This window comes from Garra rufa, chromosome 18 (genome assembly GCF_049309525.1).
Source record: "Garra rufa chromosome 18, GarRuf1.0, whole genome shotgun sequence".
NCBI classification, from domain to species: Eukaryota; Metazoa; Chordata; class Actinopteri; order Cypriniformes; family Cyprinidae; genus Garra; species Garra rufa.
Genome location: NC_133378.1, coordinates 42,202,987 through 42,226,260, shown reverse-complemented (window position 1 = coordinate 42,226,260; position 23,274 = coordinate 42,202,987). Strand labels below are relative to the sequence as shown.

At 38.7% G+C, this 23,274-nt stretch overlaps 1 protein-coding gene across 1 annotated transcript; it reads left to right on the top strand.

Moving 5' to 3' along the window:
• The first annotated feature begins 539 nt into the window (after window positions 1-539).
• On the top strand, window positions 540-18,566 carry LOC141291483 (uncharacterized). Its single transcript, XM_073823642.1, has 6 exons — window positions 540-695; window positions 5,541-5,663; window positions 8,163-8,633; window positions 16,320-16,343; window positions 16,438-16,533; window positions 16,626-18,566. Exons 1-6 carry the CDS (start codon window positions 685-687, stop codon window positions 17,557-17,559), a joined length of 1,659 nt encoding a protein of 552 aa, XP_073679743.1. The 5' UTR covers window positions 540-684; the 3' UTR covers window positions 17,560-18,566.
• Window positions 18,567-23,274: the final 4,708 nt, after the last annotated feature.

Below are 23,274 nucleotides of genomic sequence, written 5' to 3'. Positions count from 1 at the left end.
TGATGTTGAAGGTGAGCGACTGATGTGGTCTGTTTAAAGCCTAAGTTTTTTTTTTTTTAGGCTTGAAAATTCATAAAAGTTGTATTATTTTGTGAGGATTATCTTAATGGACAAAACGTGCAAGTTTCACGATCTATGGTTGAACTATAGTCTATTTAAAAGTCTATTTCTAAATAAGACCTTATTGAGAATTAACAGATATTTAGATGGTTTTCTTTGGACACTACCATAATGAAGATCACTGTTTGCTTTAGTTGGGCTCTTGAACCTTGACTTTTTAACATTGGCTTTGCTTTGACTGTTATAAAAGTGTGTTATAACAACTGTAACTGTTGTGGCAAAACTGGACCAAAACACAGTATGTTATATTGATGACCTTTTAGCTGCATTCATTGCCAAAGTAACTTACACTCCACAGCTAACCTGCTCCAGGGCAGGTTCAGTTCTGGGTTAGAGATCTAAAATTGACATCAGACCAATAACATTCAATTCAAATCAGTCCCTATCTTTGTGGTTTTGTTTGTTTTTCTATGGAGCAGTGCAGCTGAGGGAGGGACATTAACTCAAGGGTGAAAGTCCTGCGTAAATACCAGATCAGAAATAGAAAACTCTCATTTAGATCTTATAGCTTTCACTTTTTATGCTTTTTGTGATTTCTCAATCCGGATTTGATCAAACTAAGGCATGGCTATCAGGTGAGTTGACAATGTCAGTGTAATATCTGCAGGCACCAATGAGGACTTAATAAATATCCTGCTTGATTTTGTAATGAACTTTGCATGGAAATATATGTAAAACAAAAAGAAGTAACGTTACAGAACGTTACTCGCAACATCTTCTTCTTTAGATGAATTTAAGATGTTCTGCTTTCTCTAATATCTACAGGAATTCATTATTTATCTGTTTCAACATATAGCATGTATATAACTGGCTTAATATTTTTCTTGTGGCCCATACATAGTGAAACAAATTAGAAGAAATGCATAACACAGATCTGTTAAGTAAATATATTTTTTAAATGCTACTTTAATTTAAGGCGAGGTGAATTGGGTAAAAAAAATTAAGTAATAGTTATCACCTTACTTACCCAGTTGTTTGATTATATTGATAATTGCAAACTTTTTTTTTTGTATTGCAAGTTTTCTAAAATGTTAATATGTGCTCATTTGCATACATTTCTAGTACAAAAATCTAAACACTGGATGAAGTCAGTTTCAAAATTCTTGTTTAATTTTTTTTTAAATATTAGAGTCAGAAGTTTTTACAGAGGGAATATTGGGTGTCATTTCGTGTCAATGTTGTATAAAATAAAGCAAATTATATGTGAACAAATCCCTCTGTAAAACCGCCTTTAAAATTATGCATTGTGATTGAAATCTATTGACACAAAGAGATCAAGTGCTATAAAAGAAACACTTAACAGTGTTTTTGGATGTTTTCTTTCCACTAGTCTAAAAAAACACTTTATGAGAAACCAAAAAGCCCAAAATCTCAAACTTGAAAGGTGCATGTTTTCGCCTGCAGTGTCTCCCCTTAAATGCTAAAGATAAAATACGTTTTTATTTAAGGCAATAATGTCACAATCTGGGGACACAAAAGGCATCAGATCCCTGGAATGACCCAGGGCTGCGTTTCCCAAAAGCATCGTAAGCCTAAGTTGTTCGTAAAAATGATCGTACGACTGATCTTAATATTACGGTCTGTTTCCCAAAAACATCGTAACTTAAGTAGCACTTGAAAATCTTCGTAGATTTACGAGTGCTCTGGAGTAATCGTAAAGCCTTAAAGGGATAGTTCACCCAAAAATGAAAATTTGATGTTTATCTGCTTACCCCCAATGCATCCAAGATGTAGGTGACTTTGTTTCCTCAGAAAAATACAAACGAATATTTTTAATGAAAACCGGTGCTGTCTGCCAGCCTTATCATGGGTGTGGATGGGCACCAGACCTTTAAAAGTAAACAAAAACATGCACAGATAAATCCAAATTACACCCTGCGGCTCGTGACGATACATTGATGTCCTAAGACACGAAACGATCGGTTTTTGTGAGAAACTGAACAGTATTTACATCATTTTTTACCTTTGATACACAGCCACCTCCATCTGTCCTGAGCACGAGTTTGCACGCGCTTCTGGCGTAGAATATGCAAACGCCGTAAGGGAAAATCAGTGAAATGGATGAGTTTGTGCAAGCAAACTTAATCTTTTAGCTTTAAATTGGTTTAAACAACCAGGATACACGCAAGTAATTACCATTTTGAATAGCCGCCATGCCCACAATCTCTGTGCTCTGTGTAAACAATTTGTGTCGTATTCATGCAACATATCGCTTCCGATGTTTGCGTATTCTACACTGGAGCGCGTGCACATGTGACGTGACTGATGCCAAACTCGTGCTCAGGACAGATGGACGTGGCTGTGTATCAAAGGTAAAAAATGATATAAATACTGTTCAGTTTCTCGCAAAAACCGATCGTTTCGTGTCTTAGGACATCAATGTATCATCACGAGCCGCAGGGTGTAATTTGGATTTGTCTGTGCATGTTTTTGTTTACTTTTAAAGGTTTGGTGCCCATCCACAACCATGATAAGGCTGGCAGACAGCACCGGTTTTCATTAAAAATCTTCGTTTGTATTTTTCTGAGGAAACTAAGTCACCTACATCTTGGATGCATTGGGGGTAAGCAGATAAACATCAAATTTTCATTTTTGGGTGAACTATCCCTTTAAGTGCATCGTAAGGGGACAGAGTTATGAGGGCACCTGCTGGACATCCGGCAAATTGCACCTAAAATGTACTTCTCTTCAAAGTAATTTTTCATTTTATTGGTACGTATATATTTATTCATTTCTATTTTCTACTCATTACACAATTCAATATAGAAATAATAAATAAGTAAAAAAAAATTTTACATAATAAATGTTAGAATGAAAAAAAGTTTTAATTAAAATTACAAACTTAAAACTTAAAGTTTTTCAGGCTGTGATAATATTCACATGTCGCACACTGATTGTCATCTATTTCACTAATTGCAGAAGGCCCCACTTGAAGAAACTGAATCACTGATTTTAGAAGTTGCATTAATTATCTCTTCCCTGAATTTATTCTCTTGTTAGGTTCATAATGGTCAAAGGTTGTCCTTTTATAAATGTATATGAAGAGTACATTTATATAAAACAGTGCTGATAAAGCATGTGCACATTAAACATTTTTCTGCACCTATATCGATAGGCTAATAGATAGGCCCTAATACTATATTGCCACACACACCCTCAAGACTCAAGCTGTAGTAAAATATATACCCCTCTTTTCACAGACAAGGCTTAAGCCTATAGTCCAGACTAAAATGCAAGTCTGAGCTTTTTTTACTGAAGGACACTTGCACTGACTGATCTTACAATATATCACTCCCTTTGTTTTGTCTCAAGATGGACACCAGTAACATCAGTTTTTTCCTAAGGCACATTTATAAAAAAAATACTTAAATCTAATTGAACTAGATTTCAAGATGGTAAGTGTCTGTCAATAGGAGGTAAACCTAGGAGCTTTTGTAGCTCCACCTCCTCTAAAATAATATTAATTAGCTCTTATTGAAAAATGTCTTTTCTTTGTTTTTTGGTTTCAGCCATTTTGCTAGTGTCTCCACCCCTAGGTATGTGCTTATTTAAATTTTTGTCCTAATTAAAGATAATTAGGATAAACTTTTCAAAAATGAATGTAAGAGCTTATTTATTTATTTATTTACTTATTGATTTATTTTGATGTGAGATAAGCAACTGTTGATAAATAAATACATTTATACATAATTCTACTTAAATAATTAAGGTTCCATATAAATATCGAAAATGATGCAGATGTCATTTCCGGCAAGGACTGTTAGATTTGTTTTATTTTCCAGTTAATTTATGTTTTTAAACTTGCTCAAGAAGAAATCGCAGGACTTTTTATGTTATTCGAGTTGAATACACATTCACACAAGTAGAAGAAGAATCGGAAATAAAAAATTAGATGGATTGCTATAACAGCATGTGACATTTCAGCACTTTACCAATGGATAGCGACTCCTAAGTAGCACTTAAAGCAGGGCTACGTGCATTTGTGTTAAGTGCATTTTTGGGAAACGCACGTAAAACAATAACGAACGTTCGCAAAGTGACTCGTAGAAAACGCTCTTAAGCGCTAAGATCAATTGTTATCGGGAAACACAGCCCAGGTTGGTTTTGGAAGTCAGTGCATGAAATAAAAATGCAATTAATTTTCTTTGTTGACTGGAGTGCTAATAATTGTAATAGGACTATATATCATTGTATAAATGAACAATATTGTTCAGCATGTTGAAACTATAATTGGGAAAAAATATTTAGATTGAATCAGTTCTAGTATGGATGGCATGAAAAGGCAAATTTAGTAACTTTGTTTTCTGCTCATGATGAGAGCATTTCAGTTGTTCCAACATCATGTTCAGTAGTTTTTTATTTTAAAATCTCAGACTAAACTTTCACCGCCCCTTTGGTGGGACGCCCAAGTTTACTTCAACAGATTACAATTAAATCCTAATCAAATCACTGTGTCATTGCAAAGGCCTAAGACTCCTAAATATATTTTACCATTGCTTGTTGTTAAAAATTATGTAGCATATAAATAAATAATGTAAATTACAAATTATGTAGCAAAACATATACATCATAACAGGAGTTCTGGCCTTTGTCACAAAAACATTTTTTTGTTTCCTTTTTCCTGTCACAGTTTTAGTAATAATCATAAATTAGATATCTTCTGAAAGCTTAAAACCTCAAAATGAATACTGTAAAAAAACATTTTGTAATTAGACATTGACCATGGAAAGGATACTTTAGAATATTTTAACAGGCTCCTCCCCCTTAGTGGTAGTAGGCGGAACTAACACACAAACGGCAAATTCATTGGCTGGCGCTCACCTATTATCATCCCTATTTTGATTTCAGCAAATCAGTTTGAGCGAACACAGACAACATGATTAATATTCATGAACCCAGCATCTCATTAATCCTTAGTGTGCTTTATAATGTTTTTAGCAGCAGAATTCATAGTAGTTTTGTTATCTTACCAGTATTATTTTTAGATTTTCCCTTTTTTATAGAAACACTAAATGACAAACAATATCTTAAGCACCACCACCAGCAAACATGACAAATAAGCATTCATACATGTTTATTGTAATTACTTGAGTTGCTAAATGATCATAATATCATATTGGTATGATGAGTGATGGTAAGTATATTTTCAGATACATACATATATATATAAATATATACACACACACACACACACACACACACACACACACACACACACACACACACATATATATATATATATATGAATACAATAGTAACACAATAGTTACTTTCCCTGGTAATTAGTTACTTTTATAACTAATTTTTTTTTTAAGTAGCGTACCCAACACTGGTGTAGGTCTCCCTGGCCCTCACTTAGCTAATGTTAAAAACCTCTGCAATACAGATGTGTACACCTTTGCCTTTTCATGTGGTTCCAGATCAGTCCTGTGCAAAATACTCTTGATGCTCATATTCAGATCATTCTCCACAACCTGGTGTACAGACTCACATGCGGTGACAGGATATAGTTCATACACCCTTTTCAACGAAAGCTTGTCCAGGTACTGTCTCTTTCTTTTGACTCCGACTTTCTTATCAGCAAAAAAAAAAAAAATTCAGTTACAATTCTTTTCAGTTTCTGGTATTGATAATGTGTGTGAGATATTACCCTGAGAAACATTAGGAGCTAATTCACACAAACATAAAATTAACTCATCTGTGGCAGCCTGTAAAACAACAGGTCTTTGCTTGGGCATTGCTTTTAAAAATCTTTAAAAAAGAGTGGACATTTTTCCCAAATCAGCAAACGGAGTCACTATCTTTTTTTTTTTTCTGGAGGTATACAACAGGATCAGGGCTCGCAAAATTTCAAAATCCCTGGTAGGCCTTCAAGCAGGTACTCTTCAGATTTTAGTAGCCCTGAAATTAATTTAACTAAAACACTAGGCATTATAGGTAAGAAGAAATAAAAATGCCACTTTTTTTGTTGATGTTAAGCCGATGTAATTCTTAATTTCAGATCAAAATATGACATTTTCCCCTGGTTTCACAGACAAGGCTTAAAGCCTAATCCCAGACTAAAATTTCAACTTGCAATGATTGATCTTAAAACATGTCAGCGCCTTTGTTTTGTCTCAAGATGCACACCAGTAATGTTTTTTCTAAGGAACATTTATTTAAAAAAAAATATTTAAATGTCCTAATTGAACTATGGCCTGGTTTAGTCTAACTCTAATTATTAGCATACCCTCATGCCACAACATGTCTGTCACACCTGTCTGTCAGTAGTGACAGGATCTATAAATCAATACTATTTTATTTTTGTCAATCAGTGCTGACATAGGGGCCAAAATTATGCCATAGGGCAGTTATGTTAATATATAGTAGTACGAGTGATGAATAGTATGTCTGAAACCTCAGTATGCAAAAAAACAGTAGGTGAGAAATACCCTGATGGCCAATGATTACGCTGAGACTGTAAATATATATATATATATATATATATATATATATATATATAATTTGTTTAGTTAACTTAAAATAAATTGTTACCTGGTTGCCTTAAAATTTTAAGTTCAGTCAACTCAAATAAATTGTCAACTTAAAATGTTAATGTCACACCAGGCCAGCAGAGGGAGCCCTGCCCCTCACTGACTGTTGCTGCTCCCTCTGCTGCTTCGCTGGTTACTTCCTGTTTGTCAGCCATAAAGCATGCTCAGAACACACACACACCACGAAGTATTGTTTGCTCCTAGCTACTCTACCAAGCGTTTTTCCCTTGTTTCCTGGTTTCCTAGTTCCCTAGTTATTTTCCTTGTTTGTTTCAGTGTCAGTTTAATCATAGTTTAGCCTTGTTCCTAGTTTTGTTTCATTGTTTGTTTTCTTTGTTACTTTGTTTGCTCTCCTGGATTTTGACCCACGCCTGTTTAATGGATTACGCTATTGGATTATCTTTGCTGTTGTTGTTTGCTGGTGTTTTCGACCCTGACTGTTCGACCACGATCTGTTTTAATAAAGCCTTGCATTTGGATCCTCACTCTCAGTCGCCTCGCTTGTTACAGTTAAGTTGTACTAAGTGAAGCTAAACAGTTACCCAACTGCTTTAAATTTTTTAAGTCAAATTGACTTAAATATCCAAGTTGTCACTTCATTTTAAGTTGACTGAACTTAAACATTTTTTTATATTTTAAGTTGACTCAACAAATTGTTCTTTACAGTGTGTGCATTGGATGGGCATTATTCCCATGATGCCATGGGAGCTAAGCAATGGTCAAATTCAAAAGTTAATAAAAAAAAAAGCTGTCTGCTTTGTAAGTACTGATAAATGAATTTCTTGTGCCTAAAATGTTAAAATATATTCATTATTAATATATAACACCAAATATAAATGTATATATATAACATAGTAGTTGCCTTCACCTATGGGGAATAAAAAGTATAATGAATACAGTTATACTTTATTTTAAGGTGTCTTTATTGCAGTATAATTATACATTTAAGTACTAAGTAATATTAATTAATTACATGTACTTACTATATGGTTAAGGTTTGGCCTAGAGTTACTTAGATGTAAATATGAATAATAAATTGTTATTTTAATAGTAAGTACATGTAACGTGTAACAAAGCCACCTTAAAATATAGTGTTACTTGAATACTGTCAGGATTATGTCTTCCCAGTGTTTTTCCCCCTCTGTTTCTAGTCTTAATGGTTTAGTCCTTGTCTCCCCCTTCTAGTTTTGTCTGTATTGGTTTATTCATGCCCATATTTGTATTTCCCCCTCGTCATCTTGTTATCTCGTTTGAAGCCACGCCCTGTTTGTTGAGTATATTAGTCTGTGTCAGATCACACCCCAGTGTCCGTCGATAACATTACATGTTCTCTGTTCATGTTCCTGGTTTTTGTTTGTTTGAATATTCAGTGTGTTATTTAATAAACTTTATATTTCATTTACTCCGGTTCTCCATCTCCAGTCCATTACCCGCCAGAGTGTGACAAATACATTTATAACAATAAATGAATGTACAAAATGTACATTGTTATTTTGTTCTGCGGCACAGGGAACAGTTAAAGAACCGGCTCATAGTGTATGTCATGGAAACACTCAATTACATTGAGATCGTAAGGGACTTCTGTGGCCAAGAAGAAAAATGGAGCTCTGAGAGAGAGGCAGAGCTTGAGAAGCTGAGAAGCATCAATAGAAATCAGCAGGAGGAGAATCTGGATGCCGTTCTCAAAGACACACTAAAGGGGCTGAAGAAACTTGAGCCCTTCCTTGATGCAGTGGAGAAGCTAACACTGACCTCATGCCGCGTCTTCAGCGAAAAGATCTTCCTGCTGCGGGGAGAGAGCCCTGAATCTGTGCAGTCAGTCATTAACGCTGCCAGAATAGTTGCCCCTATCCTAATCCTCTTTAAAAGAGATGCAGAAACCTTCTTCCAGCCTCTACTCCATAACGTGAACATCCTGATCTTTCATCTGGACGACTATGACAAAAAAACAAAACATCTTTGTTGGATAATGAGACAAAGGTGAGATATAGTATCTGATAAAAACATAAAGCTTTTTGCACAATTTTTTTAATTAATCTTACTTGCATTTAAGCGTTGATAAAGAGAATGCTTAAAGACTTGTTTGTTTCATTCAGTAGCTCTCTTCTTTATTTTGAAGTATTGCATGCAACAATGTATTCCGAGGACCATGAAATTTTAGTGAAATGCTAAATATATATATATCTTCTGCCCTCAGCTAAACGTGGACATTAGCGTATGCAGCGAGCTAAACATCAAAGGTTTTAGTAAAAACTCCTGAGGCTGTATGGAGCTCTTGGAGAGTTCACTGTTTTCCCTTTTTATTTTGTAAAACTGTAACAAAAACAATAAAGACATAAATAACACATCCATACATGGATCTACATAAAATGTCACTCTTTAAACTGATAATCAACAAAATGTTACCACTCAAAATACCAGATCAAATATCAGTCCCTACACTTAGTAACAAATCTATGAACTGCCATGTAGCATACAGTAAGTGGCTAGCTAGCACAAGCTAAGACACTCAGACCACTTCAATATCACAAAAACATAACATATGAAACATCACATCGGCAAATGAAGCACTTATGTTTATGAATGTTTTTTGCTGAACATTAAACTTACAGATCATGCCTTATCCAGGTCAGCCGATTCTAACGAGAGGCAGAGACACGATACATGCAACTTCTTCCGATAAGCGTGGCTCGTACGAACAGGCCACGCCCTATTACCAGTTTATTTTAAGTGGAACCGGCTGCTTCCGCAGTGCGCCACAAGATGGCAGCGTTTACCCATAATAATTATTAAATGGCTTCTTCTTGACCAATTACTCCAAACTTTATTCAAACACACAAACCAACCTTGAGGGACAGAATACTCCCCGCCTGACGCCTGTAAGGCGTCACACCCACTACTGTTTAAAAGGATACGCGAAGCTTTTTAGGTGCACTCCTGTGACACCAATAAGATAACTTCACAGATAGGTCTCAAGTACAGCCTCTGTTCCGCGTCCAATAGGCCAGGCGTTTCTTTTCTCTTGTCCGTCCTTAAGGACAATAACATCTCCAACCTGTAGATTTGGCTTCGGCGTCCTCCACTTGCGACGACACTGTAATCCATCGAGGTACTCCCTCTTCCATCTTCCCCAGAAGATGTTCGCAAGGTACTGCACGCGTCTCCACTGTGCTCTGAAGAGGTCATGGTTGTCAAACTGGCCTGGTGGAACTGGAGAACTTCCAATTTTTTGTGTAAGCAACATGGCTGGAGTAAGAATCTCAGGATGTTCAGGATCAGTGGAAACTGTGGTAAGTGGCCGTGCATTAACTATCGCTGTTACCTCCGCCATGAATGTCACTAAACCCTCATGCGTGAGCTTCACATCTTTATGCTGCAGCAACATTGCCTCCAGGATCCGCCGACTAACACCAATCATGCGCTCCCAAGACCCTGCCATGTGCGAAGCGTGTGGTGGATTAAACTGCCACCGACAGCCTCCGTCTGCAAGATATGTGTTGATTTTCTCGTTGTGACAGCCCCTTTTGTCTATTTGGAGTTCCCGGCAAGCGCTCACAAAGTTTGTGCCGCAATCCGACCTGAGCAATTTAACGGCACCTCGAATGGCGAAGAAGCGTCGCAGTGCATTTATAAATGAAGAAGTATCCATGGACTCAATGACTTCAATATGTATGGCACGAGTGCTCATACATACGAAAATGACTGCCCATCTCTTTGAACCTGCTTGGCTTCCTCGTGTCTTTCTTGCTGTGACAGACCATGGGCCGAAAACATCTAGGCCTACACAAGTGAATGGAGGGCCTATGTGCGTCCTGTCTTCTGGCAAGTCTGCCATGATTTGTTCTTGCTGTTTGCCCCTTAATCTACGGCACATGACACAGTTAAAGATGACAGTACTAACTGCCCTCTTTCCACCTACTATCCAGAAACCCGCCGCTCTGATGGCGCCCTCTGTAAAGTGTCTGCCCTGGTGGTGCACTTGTGCATGAAAGTGTCTGATTATGAGCTGAGCCACATGGTGTTTGCCGGGAATAAGCATGGGGTGCGTTTCATTTGTGGTGAGTTGCGCTTTTGCTAGTCGACCCCCAACTCTGAGAACTGAGTTACTGTCCATGAATGGACTTAACTTGATGAGTGAGCTTTGTTTATGTATGGGACTACCCATTTTCACACACCTTATTTCCTGAGCATACACATCTCTTTGCACTGTGCACACAATCATGGCTTCGGCTAGCCGTAGTTGTTCCAGAGATACGTGTAAATTACACTTATGCCATCCCTTACACGTGTTCTCTGAAGTTCCTTTGAAGGACCTAACAATGTGCTGCAATCTGGCAATGGACTTTGTCAAACGAGTCCAGTTAGAGAATCTTTTAAACCTTGTAGCTCCGAGGTCATTTCTTGTCAAGGAGGTAGAGCAAGAGACTATCTCTGGACGAAGTTCAGTGTCGGTTTCTGGACTAATAAGATCAAAAGACTCTTCTCGGATGGAACTTATGCCGGAGTCCATGAGAAAGGCAGGGCCTGTGAGCCATGTGGAAAGGGGTAGATGCTCCGCGGGCAGTGACCTTGTGGCCTGGTCGGCTGGGTTAAGATGTGTGGGCACATAATGCCATTGGTAGGTCTGAGTAGAACGTCTAATGCGCTCCACGCGATTATGGACATACACATAAAAACGTCTCTTTTCGTTAAAAATGTAGCCAAGCACTACCTTCGAGTCTGTGTAAAAGTTTACCTCATCTATCGAGATGGCAAGCTCTTCCTTAGTCAGTTCTGCGACTTCTACAGCCAACACAGCAGCACAAAGCTCTAATCTGGGAATAGTGATATCTGGCTTCGGTGCGAGCCTGGCCTTGCCAAAAAGAAACCCTACTTCACTCTGCCCATTACTGGTTGTGAGCTTCAGATAAGCAACAGCTCCGACGGCCTTTGTGGACGCATCACAGAAAATATGCACTTCCTTTCTCTGTGCTCCAGACATGGAAATGGTCGTGTACATTCGAGGAATCTCAAGTAGCTGTAAATGTTTTAGAGAGTCTTTCCATTGTTTCCACTTTTCCTGTTTCTCTCTTGGGAGCGGGGTATCCCAATCACTGACAGCAGTAGAAATCTCTCTCAAAATTGAGCGGCCTTCGATGCTGACTGGAACCGCAAAGCCAAGGGGGTCAAACAAGCTGTTGATAACTGACAACACTCCGCGTTTTGTAAACGGCTTGTCATTGATCTCAGTTGTGAGAAATGAGAACTGGTCTGTAGTCAGGTCCCAACCCAAACCCAGGCTGTGTTGCACAGGTGGGGAAAGTTGTTCAAACGCAAGTCCCTTTAGACCTGTAGCAAGATCTTCATGTGGGAAGGCACTGGTTACAACAGAACTGTTTGACGAGATTTTGTGCAGTCGAATGTTAGATTGAGCTAGCAACCTTTGTGTTCTGCGAAGCACATCGACAGCCTGAGATTCAGAGACGAATGATTTAAGCCCATCGTCAACATAAAAATGGCGTTCGATAAACTCTCTTACATCACTGCCATATTCTTTCTCTCCTTCCGCAGCAATCTTCTTCAGTCCATAAATGGCCACTGAAGGTGATGGGCAATTCCCAAACACGTGAACAGTCATGCGTAATTCCTCCACTTCTCCATCCAAATTGTGATCGTGGAACCACAAGAAGCGCAAGTAATTGCGGTGATCTTCCCGGACTCTGAAGTTGTAAAACATTTGCTCTATGTCAGCCATTACAGCGAATGGTTCGCCTCTGAAGCGCAGGAGCACACCCACAAGACTGCTGTTGAGATCAGGGCCCTTGAGCAGTACTTGATTGAGAGCCAGATCTTCACACTGAGCACTTGAGTCAAAAACTATTCTAATTTTACTTGGCTTTTGCAGATGGTAAATGCCAAAATGTGGAAGATACCAGCATTCCTGTCGTGGCATGAGGGGAGGAGCCCTTTCTGCATGTCCATTCTTGAATAGTTTTTTCATAAACTCCACATAGTGGTCCATCATCTTGGGTCTTTTTTTCAATGTCTTCCTTAGTGACTTGAGGCGACAGAGAACCTGCTCTCTGTTGTTGGGCAAGCGTTGTCGAGGATGCCGGAAAGGCAGTGGGGCTACCCAATCATTCGATTCATCTTTAACAAACTCAGTATGCATAATGTTCAGAAATGCCTTGTCTTCGGCGGACAGTGCTATCTTTTCATCATCCGTTGTTTGTTTAAAGATGTGTTTCCCCAGCTCATATTTGACCTGTGCGCTTTGGGCAAAAGGTTTTCTTTCTGTGCAATTTACCTTGGCATAAATTCTATTCTCGCAAGGAGAGAGGAAGCTAGGGCGGCCATTGTCAAGAATATTTGTCTTATAAGATGTCACTGTGGGTTTGTGGGCACCTGAGAGACAGACGTCTCCAATAACCACCCATCCAAGATCAAGCTGTTGAGCATAGGGTGCTTCGTGGGGGCCGTTCACCTGGCAGCGAACCTTATGAGCCCGAATGACATCTCTACCTAATAGGAGAAGAATATCCGCTGATGGATCAAGTGGTGGTATGTCACTGGCTATGTGAGATAGATGAGGATGAGCAGCTGCAGCTCCTGGGGTAGGTATCTCACTTCTGTTATCTGGAATCTGGTTACATTCAGTCAGAACTGGCAGTGGCATAGACACTTTCCCATTAACACCTTCAATGACAAAGCCTTGAGCTCTACGTCCCATTTTGACTCCTGTGCCCGAGCACGTCCTCAGTGTGTATGGAAGGGCTTCACTGTGCAAATCAAACATGTCGAAAAAGGAGGAACGAGCTAGTGAGACGTTGCTTTGATCATCTAAAATGGCATACATTTTTCTCTTCTCTTTTGGGGCTGAGCTGCGATACACATTTACTAAACAAATTTTAGAACACGATTTCCCTTGCAGTCCTTGTCCACATACCCCCGTGCAATTGGATGTAGTCTCTGTGGGGTTTGGGGGATCTGTCTCCCCGCCATGTACCTCTTGTGATGTGTTAGAGTCTCTGACTGTCCATGGGGGTGGACCAACATGCATGGCAGAAATGTGTTTGTCGCTATTGCATTCTAAACAATGGACGACTTCCTTACAGTCTTTGGCTCTGTGATTAGTTGAGGAAAGGCATCTGTAACAAATTGAAAGCTGTTTCAAAAGACATTTTCTCTCCTCTAGTGTTTTCATTCTAAACCCTCTACATTTGGCAAGTGAATGTGGCTTGCTGTGAATGGGGCACTGTTTGTCAGGGTCGAGCGACTGAGGCATTGGCTTAGCCTCGGATGAGCTAACCTGCGTTTTGTTCGCTGTAAAGGGGGGTCTGAAACGGGTTGGTCTCACCGGCGGTCTTTCCTCTCTCATGTGTGCACTGTTGTAATTTTGCAGTGTGAAGCTAGGATCTGTTTTCATTTCTGCATAGCCATTCACAAACTGAACCAGAAACGAGAAAGGTGGATAGTGGACATGGTGTTCTCTCTTATACTTCGACCCTTGATTCACCCATGCCTCCTGCAAGCTATGTGGGAGCTTTTCCACTATTGGGTTTATACCCCTTGAAGTGTCAAGAAAGCTAAGGCCTGGGAGGTATCCTTCATTTTTAGCTGCTTGCAACTCTAGGAGGAGATCAGCAAGCTCCTGTAGACGATGAGTGTCTTTTGGAGAGACTCTGGGGAAAGTCTCTAAACGTTTGAACAGAGAAGCTTCAATCACTTCAGCTGAGCCATAATTTCTGTCCAGCCTTTTCCATAAGCGCTGTAGCCCTGTGGCCGGATCGTTAATGTGCACAGCCCTAATTCTGAGAGCATGCTGTAGAGACTCTGCACTGAGCCATTTGATAATTAAATCAAGTTCTTCATTACATTTTAGATTCAAATCTTCTATGGCATTGCAAAACATAGATTTCCAGGCTAGATAAGTCTCTGGTTTGTTATCAAAGACTGTGAGCCCTGCTGATAAGAGATCACGGCGTGAGAGGAGAACGGCCAGGTCTGATATTTGAGATGTTCTCAGGGGTAAGTGAGATGGTGAAGACCTGGGCTGCCATGTAAGTGGAGGACTGGGGGAGTACTCACGTGAATGAGCAGTCGCTTCGGGTAGATTTAGCTGTGTTTCGAGACTCCTGTCTACATCGTGCTCCTCTTTGCATTTTAATTCGGTTTTCACACAAGGATCATTGTGAAAGTGGTTTTGCACATACTCTTCTGTGCGACTGGCAGATGTGGCCTTAGTAGCAGGGAGGTCTGATGGTTCCATAAACTCGGATCGATCTAGCCTCATTGTAGACTCCAGAACCTTCGCTGCCGCTAGTGCAGCTTCAGCTTCTCCCTCTTGTTTCAGAGCATTGAGCTTTGCCTCCATGCGTGCCTTTTCTACCTCCATATCTATTTGGCGTTTAGCATACTCTGCTCTGGTGCGGGCAGCTTCTGCATTAGCTCGAGCTTGTGCTACAGCTAGGCTGGCAGTTGTGCTGCTCGATCGACGAGACATGTCGGATCTGCACTCCGACCTGACTTCCAGTTGCGAAAGCCGTATGCTGTCTTTGTGGCTCGACATATCTGTCTGCAGTCTCAGCTCTCAGGTGATGCGCTTGACGTGCGGAAGATCTTTTTACTCTTCTGCCCTCAGCTAAACGTGGACATTAGCGTATGCAGCGAGCTAAACATCAAAGGTTTTAGTAAAAACTCCTGAGGCTGTATGGAGCTCTTGGAGAGTTCACTGTTTTCCCTTTTTATTTTGTAAAACTGTAACAAAAACAATAAAGACATAAATAACACATCCATACATGGATCTACATAAAATGTCACTCTTTAAACTGATAATCAACAAAATGTTACCACTCAAAATACCAGATCAAATATCAGTCCCTACACTTAGTAACAAATCTATGAACTGCCATGTAGCATACAGTAAGTGGCTAGCTAGCACAAGCTAAGACACTCAGACCACTTCAATATCACAAAAACATAACATATGAAACATCACATCGGCAAATGAAGCACTTATATATGTTTATGAATGTTTTTTGCTGAACATTAAACTTACAGATCATGCCTTATCCAGGTCAGCCGATTCTAACGAGAGGCAGAGACACGATACATGCAACTTCTTCCGATAAGCGTGGCTCGTACGAACAGGCCACGCCCTATTACCAGTTTATTTTAAGTGGAACCGGCTGCTTCCGCAGTGCGCCACAAGATGGCAGCGTTTACCCATAATAATTATTAAATGGCTTCTTCTTGACCAATTACTCCAAACTTTATTCAAACACACAAACCAACCTTGAGGGACAGAATAATATATATATATATATATATATATATATATATATATATATATATATATTAAATGCTGGTGGGGAAAGAGTTAAGCATGTGCTAAATGCACTAGAATAGCACTGTGCAATGAGTATTTGTATGAGTAAACATGCATATTCAAATGGAGTTGTTCAGTTTAGCAATACGGTGCTTAAGACAAGATTTTCAGCAGATTTGATGTCAATGCATCAGACAAAGCAAAGGGTATTAAGGCACCCTATTGAATAAACACAAATTTATTCAATGATGAAGTATAGGATTTACAACCTAAATTTCAGTTTGTTTCTTACCCAAAATAGCATATCATAATTCGATTAACATTCTTAACATTATTTTATATTCATGTTTTCTCAACAGTTCCGGTTATGGAAAAATCTATAAGTAAGTATACAGCATGTTTCCTACCTCATTCAAGATTGAGATGGAAAAAAAAAAGTCAACAAGTCTTTGTTAATTACACTGAAATGCATTACAGTAAAAGGACTCAACCTTTAGTGGAGCTCATTTTGGATGCAAGTGAGAACGACATGAAACAAATGCTTGATCATTTGAACCAGTTGAGTGAAATCAGGTGAGACCTCAAGCTTAGCCAATTTTAAATCAAGTGGTTTGAGATGAATTGTAAACTATATGATCAACTCTATATTCATTCTCGTTGTCCAGGGAGAACCAGGACACTCGCCTGGCATTCCTCTTTCAGGAATATGCTCAGAATTTTACCACTGTGTTCAGTGAATGTCACTCGAGAATGTCACGTTACCTGTCAGATCTGGAGAAGACTGCAGTTCATCTGGACAACATTATGAAGAGGGCCAGTATATGCACTGTGGCTGGTAGTTCAGTGAGGATAGCAGGGAGTGTCTTGTCTATGGCTGCATTCATTCTTGCCCCTGCCACTGAAGAAGTATCATTGGTTTTATCTGCGACAGGTACCAGTATGTGGGTTGCCAGTGCAATCACTGGTATTGTAACAGATGAACAGGATGAAAATGACAACAGACAACAAAAGCACAATGCAAATACCTATTTAGCCAGTTTCGAGGATGATATGATAAAGATTGAAAAATATTTGAACAAAGTGGCCAACAGTGAAAGACCTTTAATTCAGCCTAGTGCAGCTGATGCTATGACCAGTTTTCACTCAGCTGGAGAAGCGATTAGAGGGACTATGGAAATGCTGGATGCAAGTGCAAGTTATGCAGAGTATAAAGGTGGAGAAGCAACTACATCAGCAACAGAGATTGCACTGGAGGACTTAAATACAGTCCGTATTGGTCCGCAGGTGGCTCAGGCAGTGTATAAGGTAGCAAAAGCTAAATTATTAATGGTTAAAAAGTTTTTTAGACGTGTAAGTGGCTCAGCAAATGCTTTATTTATTGTCATGGATGGCATTTCTATTTACAAAGCACGCAAAAACCTTAAACAAGGGAGCGAGACTGAGGACTCCAAGCTCATCCGCTCCAGGGCAGTTCTGTGGAAATCTGAGCTGAAGGACTGGGAAAAAATGTACAATTCCTTATGCATAGGCACAAAGACTATTAAGAAGAGCAGGTATACTTTGAAGAAACCATTTCTTCCTAGGATATTGGAATTTTAAATCCGGAGAAAGATTAAATCATGTGACCAGTGTTTCTGCGTGTAAAAAGCATGAACAGGTTTATTAGAAAAAAGATAAAGATTACTATTAATATGAAGATGAAAATGATTGATACACTTCATTCCATAATTATTTCTTCAAAAATTAGGGCTGGGAAACGATTAATCGCGATTAATCGCATCCAAAATAAAAGTTTATGATTGCATACTGTATGTGTGTGTACTGTGTGTATATATAATGTATGTATAAATACACACACAAACATGTATATTAAAAGAAAACTGAAAATACAAATTTAATTAAAATAAATAAAATATTTATAATTCTATATATAATCTAAATTAAATACAAATATAACTATCCACACATATAAGTATTTTTTAAAGGCTTTACATGTATGTGTGTGTATTTATATATACATAATAAATATACACAGTAAACACACATTTAGTATGTTAACATAAACTTTTATTTTGGATGCGATTAATCGTGTCCCAGCCCTATCAAAAATATAAACTAATATCATACTGAAATGTAAAGTATCAAATGCCGTGGTATATAGTACAAAAACTAGGCAGCTAGCACTAGCTGACTGCTGCTGATGGCTTTCTACTATAGTAATAATAATAATAATAATTAAGAACTTTTGCATTTTTAACCCGTTAATATGCATGCATGAGGTTTTTGAATTGTTAGTCAAAAACTAATGTATCGTGACAAAATGATTTATCATTGAAATGTGTGAGACTGATTTGATTTTTGATCACTGTGTACACTATGCAACTACTATCTCTATACTACACCAAGTACAAATTTGTATGAGAATCAAATGTGTGTTATTTAATACATATAAAACAATATATGTACAATAACAATGAACTATTCGTCCACTGGCTGTACAAATGTTTTACTTAATGTTGGTGGGTATGTGGCATATATTTAGCTTTTAGTTCTTGTGGATTGAACTGATTGTCTGAAATGAACATTAAATGCAAACATAGAGCTTTTGTTAGAAAGGTTCAGTCATCTGTGTCATTTACCTCATTAAATTGTATTTGTTAAATTATAATTTTTTCTATTTATTAAAGTAACTGTCTAGCTTGTAGTTTACAAGTTCACTTTCAGAACAAACTTTACGGATAATGTACTCACCCCATTGTCATCCAAGATGTTCATGTCTTTCTTTCTTCGGTCGTAAGGAAATTATGTTTTTTAAGGAAAACATTTCAGGATTTCTCTCCATATAGTGGACTTCTATGGTGTCCATGAGTTTGAACTTAACAAAATGCAGTTTATCTAGACTTATCTAGTGAAAGGATTAGTTATTTTCAATGCTCGTCTTGTCTCGTCTCTGCGATGCACATGTGTGTTCTGTGTATTCCTGTTCAAGGGTATGTCGAAAAACTCCCTTCTCATTTTCTCCTCCAACTTCAAAATCATCCTACATCACTGCAGAGGTACCGACCCAGTGTTTACAAAGTGAATGTGCAAAGAAGAACAAACACCCTTTACAAAAAAAGGTAAAACAGTGATGTAGGACAATTTTAAAGTTGTAGACGAAAACAAGATGGGATTTTTTCGACATACCCTAACTAAAAATGTATATAAATTGTCAATTTGTTTCAAAAATATCAGATCATTTCGCTAGATAAGTCTCTTCTTCCTCGGCTGGGATCGTTTAGAGTCCTTTAAAGCTCTATTCAAACTGCATTTTGGAAGTTCAAACTCAGGGCACCATAGAAGTCCACTATATGGAGAGAAATCCTGAAATGTTTTCCTCAAAAAGCATAATTTCTTCACGACTGAAGAAAGAAAGACATGAACATCTTGGATGACAAGGGGCTGAGTACATTATCTGGAAATGTTTGTTCTGGAGGTAAACTACTCCTTTAACACACAAAAACACAGGATTAACAATCAATGAGTTTAGTGTTCTACATAAGGACAGACTTATATCCATTTCCTAATAAATCTTTATTAGCAGCGCCGATTATAACAACAACACTGTATAAATTGTTTAAACTGTGTACAGGACAAAAAAAACAAAAAAACAAAGGCAGTTTAGGACCACTTTAACAAAAACAACAACAATATAATATTAAAATACTATATTACAATATATTACAATAGTAATAAAAATGTCACAGCAAATGTCTCAAACAATTAAATGTATAACCAGGCAGCTTTTATTGCAGCACGCAGTTCTCTGATCACGGATCAGCTCCGACAATTCTTCTATGATAAAATGATTAAAAAATAAAATAATTATGCCGCAGTGCAAATATAACGCTTGCGAGACCCGTCAGAAATGATAAACGATGAATTAAGCGCACATGAACATCACCAAATTGTCTAATTATGAGTGGGAAAGTGTCTGTATTGACAGTAAATATGGTTATATGAATGCAATTGTTGGGGGTTTTTTTGCATTACAGTAAAACTTGTTCATCAGACAACACTTCAGTTTTCCTGCTTAGACAGTGTGCGTGGCAGGAGATGGACACACCTGAGCTTCAGACTCACCTGTAGCTGACAGGTAAAGCAGTGACATCTGAATCTTGGACTCCACGGCCAGAGACAGACGACACAGACAAACCCAGAGACGCGTCGATCAGAGGATGAAGCTGCTGTTTCACAGCCTCAAACACCGCAGACAACCAGCGCTGCTCCTCAAACGCACACAACACAGCATTACTAAGTTATTACAAGTTATATAAATATATACTTACAGTACAGACCAAAAGTTTGGACACACCTTCTCATTCGTGTGTCCAAACTTTTGGTCTGTACTGTGTCAATAAGTATTTGATCATTGGAGTCAAATTTTTTTTATATTTGGCAGAAGCCTTTGTTAACAATTACAGAGGTCAAACAGTTCCTGTAGTTCTTCACCAGGTTTGCACACACTGCAGGAGGTATTTTGGCCCACTCCTCCATACAGATCTTCTCTAGATCTTTTGTTTTGCTTCCGGCTTTGCTACTGTTCGGACGCTTTTGCTTACTGCTCCACGCTTTGCTCCCTGCTTTTGAACTTTTCTCCGATTTTCCTAATATTTAACTTCAGCAGATCAGCACAGTGCTCAGACAACACATTTTTGATACAAACATCACGAAAAAAGGAGACTTTTTGCCTCCCACTGCCAGCAGTTTACATTCCGGAGACGGGAAAACACAGCTGCCTACTTTCAACAGACAAGAAAGAAAAATGCCTCTTCTGGAATCTACTTGCTGCACAAACTGCCACAGACTTTTACAAAGGATTGTGGTTTTAGAAACAAAGTTACTTGCTGGACTTCCAAAACAGGCGGAACACACAGAAGATCATCATCACGGACCCCCTCAGCATACAGCCGGTGAGTCCTGTCAATCTAGTCAATATCGACAGTTTAGAAATGTAGAGGAACAAGCCAAAACTGATCGACACACAAATCGATGGCAAAAACAGGGACGAGACCCAAAGGCACTCGAGACATCAGACTGTCAAGAGTATCTCGTATTGCTGCGGTAGCATCCTCTACCCCAGATATGGCCATGACAAGGCTTGCAAAAACTGTTGTTTTACCACCCCCTATACTGCTTGAAAACAGATTTGATGCATTAATGAATGTGGGTGAGGAATCCCCAAATGTGACTGGACATGTATCATGTCAGCCAACTGCTAACATTGCTATAAACAGGCGCGCAAGGTCGAGCAGACAGCGGCACTCAGCTCAGAGCGCAGCCGAGCCCAGGACGCTGATAGTGGGTGACTCCATTATCAGAAATATCAATAGCAGAACTACAACTACATGCTGCTGTCCTCAAGCAACCGTCTCTGATGTGAACAAGGAACTTCGGAACATTCTAATGAAGCACAAGACTGCAAATCGAATCATCATCCATGTGGGAAAGAACGATATTCGGAAAGAGCAGTCAGAACTCCTAAAGAAGGATTTCGGTGAACTCATTGAAACACTTCAAAGACTCAGTCGTTCATCAGTGGACCACTCCCAGCAAGGGGAACTAACATGTTTTCACGGTTGCTTGGACTGAATACCTGGCTACAAAGAACCTGCAGTCTAAAAGGAGTCAACTTCATTGACAACTTCAATCTTTTCTGGGGCCATAGACAACTGTTCAAACTGGACGGCCTTCACCCAAACAAACTTGGTGCCAGAGTGCTTAAGGACAATATCTATTTTTCACTCCGGCATCCATCAGTGGAATGTGCCAGTCTACCCAACATGAATGGCACACACACACTTGGACAAAGTGACGACAGGACATCTTATCAGCTTCAGAGTCATCATGTGGCGAACACAACCAACAAGGACACTGACAACGCCACGCAGCCACAACAAGCACTGCTTATGGACACTTTCCTGGCTGAGCCCTGCCCACAGAGCTTATCACAGACAGACTGTGACGTACTACAACAGCTCCAAGACTCAGCACCGAAGGATGACTTGACCACCGGACAGAAAAAAGCTTGTTGCATCTGCATTGTCAGAACAAACAGGTGGAGGAGAAAAGATGCATGTTATTTGCAAAAAAAGTAAGAATTAATGTTAAGAATCAGATGTGAAACCATCAGGAACCATTTAGTGTCCAGCGCCACCGTTTTCCAGAACTGCAACCTACCTTGAGTCTCCAGAAGTGCAATGTGTCAGGTTCTCAGAGACTTTGCTTGGGCAAAAAATCCTAAAAAATGACCCTCAATTAATAAGAATAACATTCTGAAGTATTGTCAAATACATAGAGATGGTTTTTTCTAGGCTTTATAGACAGATGAGTTGAGAGTGACTGTTGAAGGACCAGCACCACATCCTCTTGTAGCACTCTTTCAAAAATATATTTTCCAGAATCTGGCAGTAAGTTTTAAGAGTTTATTTTGGTCCCTCTCTGCAAGACAGACATTTCAGGATAGGAGATGGACTAAAACTGAAATCCCAAAACTTACTGCCAGATTCTGGAGGATAAACTTGAAAGACTGCTTACTTTTTTTGCAAATAACATGCATCTTTTCTCCTCCACCTGTTTGTTCTGACAATGCAGATGCAACAAGCGTTTTTCTGTCCGGTGGTCATGCCTTAACTTTGCAAATTGCAGTATTGCATTAGTATTGCATCCTTCTCATGGGCATTTAATAGTTTTTGACTTTTCAGTCTGAGGTAAATCTCTTTTTTGGCTCATTTTATCTGTAAAAGAAAATGTGCCTAATAATTCTGCACACCTGAATATAAGGAGTTTTTCACTTCCAGCCTTCATGGACAATTATATATCAATTATACATAATTAAATACAAAATGAATAGTAGTTATTAAGATTGATGTGGTTTGGAATTATTCAAATGTGCTTGGGAAAAAAATATGACAAGAATATCAACTTGCCTAATAATTCTGCACAACGTTTTTGAACAGTAAGATTAAGATGTTTTTATAAAGCCTGCATTTATTTGATCCAAAGTACAGCAAAAACAGTATTTTTTTTTTTTTTATATTTTACTATTTGAAAAAACTGCTTTCTATTTGAATATATTTTAAAATGTAATTTATTTCTGTGATCAAAGCTGAATTTTCAGCCTGCAGTCTTCAGAGTCACATGATCCTTCAGAAATCACTCTAATATGCTGATTTGCTGCTCAATTTATTATTAGTACTAGTAGTAATATTTAAATCAGCTAAGTGCATTTTTTTTCAGGATTATCTGATTAATAGAAAGAGCCAAAGATCAGCA

What these genes read in the sequence shown, in the direction of transcription:
- LOC141291483 (XM_073823642.1), top strand. An exon ending in TTCAACGAAAGCTTGTCCAG is followed by an intron (nt 5,664 to 8,162) that starts GTACTGTCTCTT and finishes TCTGCGGCACAG; the next exon opens with GGAACAGTTAAAGAACCGGC. An exon ending in TGTTGGATAATGAGACAAAG is followed by an intron (nt 8,634 to 16,319) that starts GTGAGATATAGT and finishes TTTTCTCAACAG; the next exon opens with TTCCGGTTATGGAAAAATCT.